The 15327-nt window shown below is 37.8% G+C and overlaps 1 protein-coding gene across 2 annotated transcripts in view; it reads right to left on the bottom strand.

Moving 5' to 3' along the window:
• Positions 1 to 6057: 6057 nt before the first annotated feature.
• The window catches only part of VPS26A (VPS26, retromer complex component A), a 31460-nt gene continuing 22190 nt past the window's right edge, over positions 6058 to 15327 (bottom strand). For both annotated transcript variants that reach the window (XM_032423785.1, XM_032423784.1), the window contains exons 6-9: positions 14136 to 14242; positions 11518 to 11586; positions 8565 to 8707; positions 6058 to 6389 (exon numbers count right to left, since the gene is read on the bottom strand). In XM_032423785.1, coding sequence (XP_032279676.1) covers positions 6276 to 6389; positions 8565 to 8707; positions 11518 to 11586; positions 14136 to 14242 — 433 coding nt within the window. In that variant the 3' untranslated portion in view covers positions 6058 to 6275. The remainder of the gene's footprint in view (positions 6390 to 8564; positions 8708 to 11517; positions 11587 to 14135; positions 14243 to 15327) is intronic.

The following is a 15327-nucleotide window of genomic DNA, read 5'->3' as shown; positions in this document are numbered from 1 at the left end:
TCTTGAGATTGGCAGCCATCCGAATGCCATGAATGGCTGTCCCATGCCTGAGAAGAATACAAGTATTAACAGGTAAAACAGGAAGAGCCTGATTTCTGAGCCCAACACCATTACGGCCAAGATACTGATGTCCATCCAGCCAGGTGGCAGGAGTTTGTCCCTCCCTGTAGTTTGGGCATGGGCAGGAGGTTCTCTCCTGAGCACTCAGCAAGACCTGTTCCAAAGGGTTGTACTATTCAGGACATCTCTGAAAAGGAACAAGTTAAAAACAAAGACCGGGGATAAAGAAGACTTACCAAGCCACATCAGGGCTCTTGGATTCATTCATAATTCCTGTACAGACCACCAAAATTGTGGCATCGTTGAGCTTGCCAGTCAAGAAGTAATTCTGGAGACATTTTATGGTGCAACTTAGTAAGTTTCAGTAGCACGGGGACAGGACCCCTGGGCAGAAAGTGCTGCACTTTTGCTGTATGAAGCTGGTGGTGGTTACATGCTTAGTGTTCAAGGGGGATGGGACGAGCAGGGAGCATTAGATCATAAGGGTTTTCTTCAAATTTCTTCTCATAAAACTACTTCCATAAGATTTCTCTGGTGCTTATCATTCAGCTCGATATTAACTCAGTGAGATGTACAGGCACTCACGAGACTTTTAAGATTTATTTATTGGGGCACCTGGGTGGCTCAGATGGTTAAGCATCTGCTTTCAGCTCAAATCATGATCCCGGGGTCCTGGGATTGAGCCCCACCCACATGGGGCTCCCTGCTCGGCGGGGAGCCTGCTTCTCCCTCTCCTTCTACTGCTCCCCCTGCTTGTGCTCTCTCACTCGCTCTGTCAAATAAATAAATAAAATATATTTTAAAAATAAAAATATTTATTTATTAATTCAAAGAGAGAGAGTGAGCAGGGGGAGTGGGAGAGGGAGAAGCAGGCTCCCCACCGAGCAGGGAGCCCAACACTAGGCTCCATCCCAGGACCCTGAGATCATGACCTGAGCCGAAATCCAGGGTCAGTTGCTTAACCAACTGAGCCACCAAGGTGCCCCTGTCATGAGACCTTTTAAGAATGTAGCAACCAGTGCATATTTGACCCTTATTGAAACTGTGCAGGCTATAGGGCATGCTTCTGGGCTAACAGTGAACATTTTTCTATTTCTGTCCCTCATCAGACTTTTTTCTAGAGGAGGACACCTAATTTTATAATCACTAGGAAAATAAGGTTCACTAATTTATTCAGATATTGAAAGTATATTATGTCATAAGCACAAAGTACACTAAAACAAGACTGAGCCAAGAGGCTTAAAATCCATAAAATCAAAGTCTTTTATAAAAGTGTGGTGAGCAGAGTCCCGGAGGTGTGCACAGCATGCCTTGACAGCACAAGAGAGAACATCTAGCCCTTTGACTTGGAGATGGAAATGGTGTCTGGCAAGACCGGCCAGCAGAGCCTTGCAAAAAGCTAGCTGGAGTGCAGACGGGAGAGCGGTCATCCTCCAAGGGGCTTAGAAAAACGGGAGCGGTTATGTAGTATGGAGTTTAAGCTTTCTCCTGGAATGGAGTCACTAAAGATTTTGGATAGGGGAGTGACTAGGAATTATGCTCATGGAAGGCCCCAAGCCTTAAAAAGGATCTATTAAAAGGTGCACAGTTTCCTCATTATGCCTTTGATTTGAAACTTAAAATATGTTATATTCCAATTCAGGCTAGTAGAAGCCCCTGGTGCCTTTATGTCTGTTCAACAGATTCCGTTGAATAAAATAGGAAAAAGGAATGAAATTAAGATGTTACTGACTCACCCAGTACTTAGGATTGAGTATTCCAATTACTTGATCCATACTGATGAAGGAGTCTGGAATATGCCACTGTGGCATAAGAATTTTGAGGAGAAGGCATTTGAGTTCCTGAAACCCTCTGCCTCAAAGCAAAGCCTCCCAAAGGAACTCAATTATCATAAATCCCCTCTCAGGGAGCAACCAGGGAAGATGATCTCATCACCAGGTACAGTGAGAAGTTGGCACCACGCCTAAACAGACTTTGTCACAAAACTATTTTATCTTCCATCAATTCTCCTAAGGGCCCATTTATCTTTCTTAAGTCATTTGTTTTCCCATAAGTGCCCTTTCTACCCCCAACTTCCCCTATGAAGAAGTCATGTATAAGTGTCCTTCACCCCCTTTCCCCTATCAAGATGATATATAAGGTCCCAAATTCTAACTACCCCTTTAAGTTACATTTCTGTGAACTCCCTCATACTCATTAAGTCAGTCTTTTCTCTTGCTTGTCTTTTGTCAGTTTAATCAGCACGCTCCCAAACACAGAATCTAAGAAAGTACAGGAAAAGTTCTTCCTCCCCAACAATTCAAAACAGTGCCTGCCAGCCACTTATTTCTAATTATGTACTTTCCCCCTTTTATGATTTCAAAATAATAAAACTCCTTTGGGAGCTGCTTCTCAAATTTAATAGAGCCTAAGGTGGAATCGGCTAAGTGTTCTAGTTTTTAATCTGATGATTACATTTAAAAGGAACTGTGATTCTTGATTTCTGTAATTTGTCACTGTGGTTTCTTTAAAAGCCCAGGGTGCTGGATTTACAAACTCTAAAAACCTTCATTTAGGTGCTTGTTTAGAATTAACATCTTTTAGATGTTAACCTCCATGTTTATGTATAACTGAAAAACCGTTAAGTATGACAAATTAATGCTTTTTGGTCTTTAGAATTGAGAATTGAAAGGTAAAGTAGATAGGAAATGTGTGAGTAGGGAAAGTAGATGATAATTTACCAATCATTCTTGAAAGAAAACTTGTTAAGAGGGTGTAAACTGACTAGGACTGCCTGATCGGAAGGGTTAAGAATTGCTAAAATTCTAGTTTTTCTAAAAACTGATTTGATTGTTCCTGGTTTTTCTTTTTTAAGATTTTGAGAGAGAGCGCACAAGTGGGGCAGGGGGAGGTAGGGGCAGAGGGAGAGGGAGAAGCAAAGTCCCCACTGAGCAGGGAGCCTGATGTGCAGCTGGATCCCAGGACCCTGAGATCATGACCTGAGCTGAAGGCAGACGCTTAACTGACTGAGCCACCCAGGCACCCTGTTGATGTTTTTAAAAAGATTTTTAATTTTTTTCAATTTTTAAAAATATTTTTGAGAGAGAGCCATGAGCAGGGAGGAGGGGCAGGGAGAAGCAGACTCCCCACTGAGCAGGGAGCCCGATGTGGGACTCGATCCCAGGACCCTGGGATCATGACCCGAGCTGGACAGATGCTTAACTGAACCACCCAGGTGCCTGTAAGAGTTATTTTGAGAGAGGAGCATGGGGGGAGGGGGTTTGCAGAGGGGCAGAGGGAGAGGGCCCCCCCCACCGACTCTTCATATTTCATGAGGTTCTTGCTATCAGATTCTGCTAACAGAAATTCAGAATGATTAAACTGTGTCCCTTTTGTATTTTTTTTAGTTCTGCTTCAAAAAATAAAGTTCAGGGGGCGCCTGGGCTCAGTTAAACATCCGACTCTTGATTTTGGCTCGGGTCATTATCTCAGGGTCGTGAGATGGAGCCCTGCATCCGGCTCCCAGTTCAGCATGGAGTCTGCTTGAGATTCTCTCTCCTTCTCCCCCTGCTTGCATGTTCTCTAATTTTTTTTTTTAAAGTTCAAAACTACAAAAAAAAACCAAAAACAACAACAACAAAAAAAACCTCTTCGCTAGTGACGGAAACAACCATTTACATGGTATAGACAGTGGTTCTCAACCCTGGATGTTTTTTTTAACGCTGAGACCCTGACCCCTGAAATTCTGATTTTATGGTCTGGGTAGGACCCAACATGGTTATTTTAAAAGCTAAACTGATTTGAACACGCAGCCAGGGTTGAGAACCACTGGATATTGCATTTTAAAAAATTAATTTAAGTAATCTCTGCACCCAACATGGGGCTTGAACTCACTACCCTGAGATCGAGTCACATGCTCAGGATGCCTGGGTGGCTCAGTCAGTTGAGCAGCTGACTCTTGATTTTGGCTCCGGTCATGATCTCAGGGTTCCTAGGTTGGGCTCCATGGTCAGCGGGGAGTCTGCTCGAGGATTCTCTCTCCCTCTACCCCTCACCCTGCTCACTCACGCTCTCTCTCAAATAAATGATTAAAAAAAGTCACATGCTCTACTAACTGAGCCTCTGTACTTATTAAAAACACAAATTTTTTTCAGTTTATTTCTAGTTAACTGGCCAAATTTTTACTCAATTCACCAAATATTGATTTCAAATTTTTATTCTTCAAATTGGTTATGCAACAATTAAGTAAAGTGAATAAGCATCCTATTTATGAGTGTTTTAAGCCACCTAATTAAAAGCATTATATAACTATTTGGAATTAAAACTGACAATATTTATAAAAACTTCTTGTAACACATATAGCTTCCTAAACTATGAGCAATCCTGTCCTCAATGAATAAATCTGACAGTGAGATTTGAGAATAGAACATTTTAATCATTCAAATAGCAAGCTCAGTATCATTTCAAATTCTTTATTATACATCATGGTTGCACAATTTGAGGCTGGTTAAATATAATTGTTTTCAAAATTTCTTCAAATATTTTCTAGATTACTACATGCAAGTGACCATGAAAATATTTGGCATCTTTAAATTTTGAAACTCTGAACAGGCACTTACATGAAGGAAAACATTACCATTCACAGATAGCCACATTTAAAATAGATGCTCCAGCACATGGTACATGGAACCTTTTGCCAGTAAAGAAGTTGGTTACTGACCATTTTATCAAAGTGCCATAGTAGTAAACAGGTTTAGAGAAATGTAATTTGGGTTACTTAGCTTACTCATAAAGTAAGGTTAACTGACAAGACTTGCGCTGAAGTGTATAAAAAAATATTGGTACAAAAACCAGTGAACCCTAAGTGAAAGTAGCTTCACACAGCAGGCTTCATTTTAGTTCCTACACTCCACATTTAGTGTATCTGAGATCAGACCCCATGCATATGAACAGATGACTAAAACCTTCTTTTTACAACTTTGAACAAATGACTTGAATTTAGTGTTAACAAAATTTAAACAGAGTGGGTGAAATTACATTTGAGTTTGAACTAGGAAAAGTTCCAGTTTAACAAACATGAAATTGTCCAGATCTAGATAACTACATGCTTCACAGGTCCTCCTAAGTTCCCCATCCTCAAATTTTCCCCTGGAAAGGGAAGAGAGTATTTGTGAAGGCAACAAAATTATACTTTCATGTATGTGGTAAAAAGATGCCTTAAATTAAAAAAAAAAAAATTCAAAGTAGTTACAGAAAAATGATATAGTTTTAACAAATTCGAAAATGCCAACAGAGTCAACTCTACATTGCAGAAAACATACTGTGGTACCTGCTGGATAGTAATAGCAAAATAGTTACTTAATATGGCAAAAAAGAAAGATAGAAAGAAAAGAAAGAATGAAAGAGAAAAGGAAGAGAAGGAGGGAGGGAGGGAGGGAAGAAGGAAGGAAGGAAGGAAGGAAGGAAGGAAGGAAGGAAGGAAGGCAGGCAGGCAGGCAGGCAGGCAGGAAGGAGGGGCAAGCAAGCAGGCCACGGTGACATGCCACATAATCTTGGGGAAAAATTTTAACATTCACAAAACAGAAGACTTCAAAGAGGATACAATTCAGGAAGCCATGATATGGTGGAATCAAAAGCACCTACAGTGAAACACTCCATAGGTATTTCTCAAACACACATGTAGAAACAAATGTATTCCTCAAAAATACTGAGATGCCATGTTTTAAATCTTTGCAGGATTTAAGGCCCATTCAATTTTTCTATTTTTATTTGAACACGAAATACTTAATTTTTTGCATGTAGAGAATAAGAGGTAATTATTAGCATGAAAAAGGAGAAAAGTATTTATAATCAACATTACTAAGAAAAGCGAAATTACAAATACCAGCCTACTCACATGAAAATCTTTAATGTTTATGTTTATGCATATCTGAGTGCTTATTATCAGGTCAAAGTGTGCAGTAAAAAAAAAAAAAAAAAAAAAAAAGACAAGAAAGAAAAAACGGCAGCTTAAGAAAGTTCCAGTGTTTCAAAGAAAGCGCTTTTTTTAATGTATATACATGAAGAACATTTAGTTGTATCATAAAATAAATGCAGCACTGTAAGATAAAGGAAGACTATTATAAATGGAGTTTTGGCCTTTTCCCCCACTACAAGCTGCAACCATCTTTAACCCGCTGAACTTAATCTCAATGGATATAGGAGTTTTTTGTTTTTCTTTTTTTCTCCTATTCAGTTCACATTTCAGGCTGTTCAGCAGATGCCTGTGATTCTGGTGATTCAAATCGCTGGTGAAAGTTTGTTCTCTGTTTCCTCAATTTTTCAGGAGCTTTTCTCCATAAAATGATCTCCTGGTAAAACATATGCAAGACATCAACAAATTAACATTCTCATATTATGCCTTAAATCTTCACCATGGAAATAATGCCACTTCAATTTTAACTATAACAAAATTAGATTCTTCCCAACAAAAGCTGTTCTCTTTGCTGAGTGACCTACTTTCTTCCAGTTCTAATCTTGGACCACCCCTTCTGCCAGCCCTGCTTCCCTCTCATAAGCACCTATGTACACCACCACTGCCAATCCAATGTGGCACAAGATTCTAGCTATTACTGATTTCAAGAATTCCTAAAATCTGTCCTTGGTTTGCTATTTTGCCCTTATCCAAGTTCAAACCTCTGTAACTTCAACCTCAGACACTAAGAGCTTCTTGGTAAACAGCTCGGCCTCCAGTGCCTGAGGCTCCTTTCTAACCCACCCTTCCAATCACTACCCGATTTGGCTAAAACACTGCTTCAACTGCACTTCAGTAGTTCTCAGTGCCTCTAGGATAAATCTCAGACCAGGCATTCAAGGTCCTTCATAACCTTTATCCAATTTACCAACATCACTCTGTTCCCCCACCAGCCAAACAGTTAACGCTCTCCTCCCAATGCACTCCAAATAAACCCACCCTACAATTTCTCCTACATATATATATTTTTTTCAAATACTTATTCCTCTGCCTATCCAAATCTTGTTCCAAACAATCCATCCTGAGATCTCTTTTAAATTCCTAAAATTTAAAAAAAAAAAAAATTCCTAAATTTGCTCTGTAAAGTCATGACAGGCCGTTTATGTTGGTTACCAAACAGCCAAATGAATGCCGTGGGAAGCAACGTATTCATTCAATAGGCTACAATATGTAACTGATTTGGAAACTGTGAAGTTTATATAATCTATCTTTTTTTTAAGAGGGGGGAGGGGCCAAGGGAGAGGAAGAGAGAGAATCCCAAGCAGGCTCTACACCCAGAGCAGAGCCCAATGTGGGGTTCGATCTCACGACCCTGAGATCATGACCTGAGCTGAAATCAAGAGTCAAGACACTTAACGGAGCCACCCAGGCGCCCCTATATAATCTATCTTGAGTTACAAATTACCTATTTTTTTTTTTTTTTAAAGATTTTATTTATTTATTTGACAGAGAGAGACACAGCCAGAGAGGGATCACAAGCAGGGGGAGTGGGAGAGGGAGAAGCAGGCTTCCTGCCGAGCAGGGAGCCCGATGCGGGGCTTGATCCCAGGACCCTGGGATCATGACCTGAGCCGAAGGCAGACGCTTAACGACTGAGCCACCCAGGCGCCCACAAACTACCTATTTTTAATCTTACAGCATTATGGCAATATCAACAGAAAAGGTTTTCTCTCTTCTAAATTATGGTCGAACTGTAATTTAAGTTTTCTGTTAATTAGCTTTTTATAATTTTTCTCTTTCCACACATATGCAATGTGAGAACCTTGAAGACAAACTATGTTTATAAAAGGTAGATTTTGTATTCTTCACAATACTCAGTGCAGAATAATTTCTAATTTAGTTTTGAGTACTCAACTGACATTCAAATATTTATTAATCTGGTTCATAATATAAAAGACCATTCCAATCACAATCTTCACGAAAATTCACCAAAGGCTTTTGATTTTCAAATGAGAACTAGTTTTATGATAAACATTTTATATAAAAAAAAAGTATTAGATTTGGGTCATCTCAGGTAAATTTACAACAGAATGGAAAACCAGAATCCATCAAGTTAATGAAATCATTCAAAGTTATAACGAAAATCTACATCTGTTGATAAAGGAAAGATATTCAAGACACTACTGAATGAAAAAGCAAATTAAAGAACAACACACATATGATCTAAATACACATATACAAGTTTGTCTGGAAAACTACTCACAATGATGGTGGAATTTTTGTTAACCTGTTCTTTATTGCCTAATTTTTTTAACAAACAGTAGGTATTATTTTTATTTAAAAAAACAAAACTTTCAAAAGAAAAATAAAAGCTCTGCCGAATTACAGCCCATTCTGGGGTCCTGCAGAATGATAGGGAAGAGATCTATCACGACACTATTCCATTCACACCTAAATTCCTTATCATAGAAACTCCCACTTGCTCAGTACTGTAAAGCTTAGAAAAGTGAGTGCTTTCCAGGTGTTTTCAGAACTGCCACAGAACAAAACATCAGCCTTGGTGGCACCATACCTGCTGCTTGAAGTACCTTCTGTCTTCCTCGTCAACAAGGACTAGATTCAAAAAGTACCTTACTGAAAATTTTTTGTTCACATCTCTCATTGTTGGAGTTGGGTCATATCCCGCTAAAAATAGTCTTATTGGAATTGATTCACCTGAAAGAAAAACAATTTCCATTGAATTCTAAAGATGAAAATATGGTCACATAACACCTAGAACTAAGCATTATAGAGAAGACACTAACAGTTTAGTTCTTCATGAGATGGCAGCCTAACAAAAACCTTATTTAAAAAAAAAAATTTTTTTTTAGAGCTTTTATTTATTTGTCAGAGAAAGAGAGAGAGAGTGAGCACAAGCAAGGGGAGCTGCAGGCAGAGGGAGAAGCAGGTTCCCCGCTGAGCAAGAAGCCAGATGCGTGGCTCCATCCCGGAACCTTGGGATCGTGACCTGAGCCGAACGTGGACACTTAACCAACTGAGCCACCCAGGCGCCCCATAACGAAAACTTTAGACCAGGGTTTCTCAGCCTTAGCACTACTGCCACTTTGGGCCCGATAATTCTTCGTTGTGGTTAAGTTCTGTTCACTAGATATCAGCAGCATTCCCCAAGTGTGGCAACCAAAAATAACTCCAAGCAACAACAAATGTCCAGGGGGTGGTGGTGGAGCAAAACGGCCCCTAGATGAGAACCACTGCTCTAGAGTCAGAATGCCTGGATTCAGATGCCAACTCTACAACTCACTGGCCGTGTGACCTTGGCCAAATCACTTAACCATTCTGTTTCAAGTTCCTTATCTGTGAAATGGAAAACAGCTATAATATCCATCTTGTAGAGATTTATAAGGACTATATGAGTCAATATATGTAAAAAGCTTAGAATAGTGCCAGCAGGTAAGTACTGTTTTAGTAGTTCTGTTATTCTTTCATGAAGTTTACCATAATTTCTAATCATGTGTATAAGTTCTTCAATACTTATTAACTAATTCATCCAAAGCAACAAACATGTTCCGGATGATGATTATTCCTTTGCTACCAAAAAGACTACTATTCAGATTCTCGTGGTTTCTTTCCTAAAGGTAACTATTTGCATATTCTGTTTTGAATCTTTTATATGTAATACTTTTCTTGTGCACATCCATTTCCTGAAAGATATATGATCCATTACTTTACATAAAACTTTGTGGCTGCTGAAATTTTACAAAGTAATGTTGCCTAACAGGAGTGTGTGTACACACACACACACACACACACACACACACACACACGTCTTGAATTTAGAAAGACCTGGGCTCAAATCCAATTCTGCAATGATTAGCTATTAAAGGAAACCAGATTATGTCACCACAAGATCTGCCTCTTTGACATAAAAATTATTTTGAGCTGAAGGCAATTACGAAGCAGCAAAGAGCAGAAAAGGCTCCCCATTTTCTGCCTAAAGGCAGGCTGTAACTTCTCCCTTTAATGAAGATAGTCTCATCAGCCCAGGGATGGCTGATCAGGAAGCAGCAAACAAACCTTACTCCATTTGTTTCCTCCCTTAGATTTATTTACCTTCGCACAGCTTGCCACACCCCTGGAGAAGCCTACAACTACTTTCCTTTGTCCAGTTAGATCTCGAAATTTATTGTTCTTTTGAAGATGCTATATACGCTGAAATTCTAAGCCACTGTTTTGAGTTATTTTTTGTTGAGGTTTTTCCTGCATGATGTGCACTGCACACATTAATAAACTTTTTTCCTTTATTAATCTGTCCTTTTGAGAGTCCCAGCTGAAAATCTAAGATGGGTAAAGTTCTGCCTCCCCTACACTTTACCTTTAACAAGTTTTTTAACCTCTCTGTATCTCAGTTTAATCTGTAGAATAAGATACCATCACCTAACTCAAAGGAAACATTGGAGCACCTCAGAGTACAATGCCTCATCTATAGTTGGCACTCAGTAAATGATAGCTACTTTTTGAAATAATTACTAACCGAATGAGAAAAAGCCGAAGATGTAGATGTAAAATGATAAATACTGAGGCACCTGGCTGGCTCAGTAAGTAGAGCATGTGACTTTTTTTTTTTTTTTTTAAGATTTTATTTATTTATTTGACGAGGGAGACAGAGAACACAAACAGGGAGAGTGGCAGGCAGAGAGAGAGGAAGCAGGCTCCCCACTGAGCAGAGAGCCTGACGTCAGTCTGGATCCTGGAACCCTGGGATCATGACTTGAGCCGAAGGCAGACGCTTAACTGACTGAGCCACCCAGGAGTCCTGAGCATGTGAATCTTGATCTCAGGGTTGTAAATTCGAGCCCCTTGTTGGGTATAGAGATTACTCAAAAAAAATTAAAAATCTTCAAAAAAGTAAAATTAAAAATACTGGCTTTATTATCTTGGATATGGAAGATAATAATGGAACTGCTTGTTTTCTTGGGGGCTTTAAGGATTACAGAATCCCACAGACATTAATGCTCAGCTATACAGCACCTTGTATTCAGCATGAGTAAAAAAGACTTACCGAGATAAACTATCATAACAGAAGACAATCAAAATATTACAAATTCAGAACTAGGTAAGAGATAATATATAAATGTCTCTTCTAAATACTAAATTAAAGTTTTCCTTTCTTTTTTTTTAAAAAAAAAAAAACACCCAGCATGGAGCCCAGCGCCAGCCTTGAACTCACAACCCTGAGATCAAGACCTGAGCTGAGATCAAGAGACAGAGGCTTAACCAACTGAGCCACCCATGCACCCCTAAATACTAAAATTTAAACTGCATAAAAAATTAAACTTTACTTCAGACTAGGAAGTACTATTACAGTCTTTCAGTATCTATACAAAGACGATCTTAAAAACATCATTATCAGAATCACTTAAGAATTCACAAATACTTTTACACTGCATAAATACTTTCAAACTAAACTGCCATGAACACTGCTGTTTGTACTATCACACAAAAGAAGTAAATGAAAAGTATGTTACCTTTTACTGGTGCACCATCCATTATTTCATATTTAGCAATTGTTTCTGTTTCTGTGGTGGTACTGGGTCCTAGCACAATAATGTAAACGACATTAAAAAAATAATGTAAATGACATTAAGTTAAATATTTCCAGAATATAATTTCCAACCTTATATCTTATTTTCCAACTACATTATTTTAGTACTAATTTATCTTCCCATTTTGTGAAAATCATTCTTTTCTATTTCTTGATCTACACTTAACATACTTATCACTTGACTGAATGTTTCACTCTCTTCTTACCATATATATAGTTCAGAAAGAATCTTCTCCATAGAGTTCCTTCTATCATTTCTAGTATCTACTAAAATGGAAACTAGACACATAAGAAATAACCACTGTCATGCTAGTTTTCTCTGCAACATCCAAACTGTCTTCTTTCAGAGTTAGTTAACTCTAACTTGGAGAAAACATCAAACTGAGTACTTGATTGACATAGTTCTTTTAAGTTTGGGTGTTCATCTTCTAAGAGATTATTTGACCCCAGACATCTGTAAAAAGTCAATGATATGATAAATGAAAAAAGTATATCAAAACATACATTAATGATCCCAATGCTGTAAAACATATAATATGCAAAGACAATTAAACTCTGTTCTGAATGATGAGTACAGATTATTTTTTATTTAAACTTTTCTAGAATCAGCACAATTTTTAACCAGAAAAAATGTTTAATTTCTTTTCAACAAGAAAAAGGAACCTGACGTTTGATTTTAATATCTTTAAATCCCTTAAAACTTTTATTAGCAGGTGAAAATGGAGATTAAGAAATCACAGATGATTCTAATTATGATTCCAATTTTAAATTCTTAAAGAGTGTTGCCTAAAATTATTTTCAGCAAAAATCCAACAAATGAGACAAATTAAATCTATACACTAATTAAAATTAAAAAGCAATTATAAATAATTCTGGGGCAACTGGTCAGCCATCTGGAAAAAACTAAAGTTGAATCCATATCAAGACAAATTCCAAAGAAATTAAAAATTTAAACAAAATCCCCAGATTATATTATTTTAGGAGAATCAAGCACAGAAAATTACTTTTAGAACATCAGTGTGAAAAAGGCCTTTCTCTGGCACAAAACCTAGAGTCTATAAAAGGAAAAACTGGTAAATTTGACTACACAAAAAGAACTACATGGCAAAAGCCATCATTAGCAAGACAAACTAGGGAAATTTTTGCTGCATTCATTCATTCATTCATTTATAAAGATTTTATTTATTTATTTGACAGAGAAAGCGAGCAAGAGAGCATAAGCAGGGGGAGCAGCAGAGGGAGAGGGAAAAGCAGGCTCCCTGCTGAGCAGGGAACCCAACACAGGGCTCGATCCCAGGACCCCTGGATCATGACCTGAGCCGAAAGCAGATGCTTAATCAACTGAGTCACCCAGGTGCCCCTTTTGCTGCTTTTAATACAGAAAAAGGAACTGATTTCCCTAATATATAAAGAGTTTCTACAAATCAGTAAGAAAAGACTAATAATCCAAAAGAGATGGAACACAGGATATAGATAGGCAGTGTATATAGAAAAGAAATACAAATAGCTTTTATACACATGAAAAGATGCTTACCCTCATTCAGAATGAAAAAACTAAATTAAAACTACAACGAAGAACCTTCTCTCCCTACTCATCAGATCAGCTAAAGATTTTCTAATGTTGTATTGGTAAGAATAGGAGGAAAAGGGGCAACTGGGTGTCTCAGTCAGTTAAGCCTCTGCCTTCGGCTCAGGTCATGATCCCAGGGTCCCTGTCAGGCTCTCTGCTCAGTGGGGAGTCAGCTTCTCCCTCTCCCTCTGCCCCATCCCCCTCCTCATACTCTCTCTCTAGCTCACTCAAATAAATAAATAAAATCTTAAAAAAAAAAAAAGAATAAGAGGAAAAAGGCATTCTTCTACATTCCTTGCTGGTAATAATACAAATTGATACAACCCCTAAAGAGGATAAACTGATATTCAGTATCAAAATTACAAATGAATATACTCTTTGAAATAACAATTCTACTTTTAAGATTTTTATCTCCCACACACACTTGCACACATGCAAAATGACATTATTAAGTTTAGCACTGTTTGGAATAGCAAGTGACTGGAAACAACCTGGAGCAGACTGGTTAAATTCTAGTATATCCATAGAAAGGAATACTATAAAAAAGATGAGGAAGTACTCTACACATTGATATGGAAAGACCTCTAAGATATATTAAGTGAAAAAGCAAAATACATATTGTACATAAACATTTAACTTAAAAGCAGGGCGAAGGGTATAATATAAAAGTAGTTACTGTATATGTATAAATATCAAGAAGCATTTTAAAACTTATAAACATATGACCTATGAGTAGCTGGAGTACACAAATAGGACACTTTTTACCATATAGTCTTTTACACTTTGTTTTTGAACCATGTGAATGTATAACCTATTCAAAAATTAATTTTTAAAAAAGCACAAACATTAAGCAATATTAAGTATCAAAGTTAGTATCCAATATGTATATTTATTGTATATCTAAACAATAGTTTAAGATTTAAAAATTTTTTAAAACAGAAATTTTAATTCAAATACTCTTTTTAACTTACCAATTCCTGTGATCTCTTTTTTGATCAGTTGCAACTCCATATGTTGGATTTTTATTCTTACTAATAAAAAGTAAATTTTTCCAACAATCACATCCTTTAGATGATACCTTTGGGGAAAGAACATACCTCATTTACCAAGTATCAGTTTAAAAAAACAATCAAAAAGGGGCACCTGAGAGGTGCAGCTGGTTAAGTGTCTGACTTGGATTCGACTCAGGTCTCAATCTCAGTGTTGTGAGACTGAGCCCCATGTCAGGCTCTATGCTCAGTGCGGAGCCTGCTTTGGAATCTCTCTTCCTCTCCCTCTGCCCCTCCCACTCATTCTCGCTCTCTCTCTCTCTCTCTCATCTGTCTCTAAAATAAATAAATAAATATTTAAAAAAAAAAAAGAGTGAAATATGTCCTGAAAGGCTTTAGTAGACATCTTTATGTCACACATCCTTATGACAGTAACTATTTAAGAATACCATTTTGGGGGCACTGGGTGGCTCAGTTGGTTAAGCATCTGCCTTCAGCTCAGGTTATGATCTCAGGGTCCTGGGATTGAGCCCTGTGTCTGGCTCCCCATTCAGCGGGGAGTCTGCTCCTCTCCCTCTGTCCCTCCCTCCGCTTGTGCTGTCTCTCAAATAAATAAATAAAATCTTTTTAAAAAATACCATTTTGGCTATTCATATTATTTAATGTTCTTTTTTTTTTCAAAAAAGTACTCACCATTTTGCTATAAAAATAGGAATCAAGCTTTAATTTGACCATCAATACACCTTAAAGGGAAGAATTAGCCTGATTAACTGTGGGTCCTTTACTTAGAGGTTAGATTCCAAAGAACTTAAGCAGAGAAAATTAAGATTGTTATGCTTGCAATATTTATTTGGTGTATAAAGATGTTTCTGAACATTAAAACTCTACACAAGAGTTTAGTGTCCTTATTACTCTAAGTGCTAGAGTAGTGCAGCTAACAAAGCATTTACCCACAAAGAGACATTCCACAGGCTGAGTTTGTTGCTATGATATCTAGTCATCAAAGTCCTTTCCCAATTACTCTGGAATGACGTGCTAATAAATCTGGAAATTACTACAATCCCCAGAGGGCTTTTCAACCTTCTCCTAGGTTTGAATCTCAAAATAATATCCTAGGAGTTGATCAATGTAATTATGCTGGCCTGAAGGGAGGCTTCCAGTGACAAGGTTATAG

The sequence above is a fragment of the Phoca vitulina genome, unplaced genomic scaffold (genome assembly GCF_004348235.1).
Source record: "Phoca vitulina isolate PV1807 unplaced genomic scaffold, GSC_HSeal_1.0 scaffold29, whole genome shotgun sequence".
Classification (NCBI taxonomy): Eukaryota; Metazoa; Chordata; class Mammalia; order Carnivora; family Phocidae; genus Phoca; species Phoca vitulina.
This window is presented reverse-complemented; position numbering and strand designations above follow the sequence as displayed.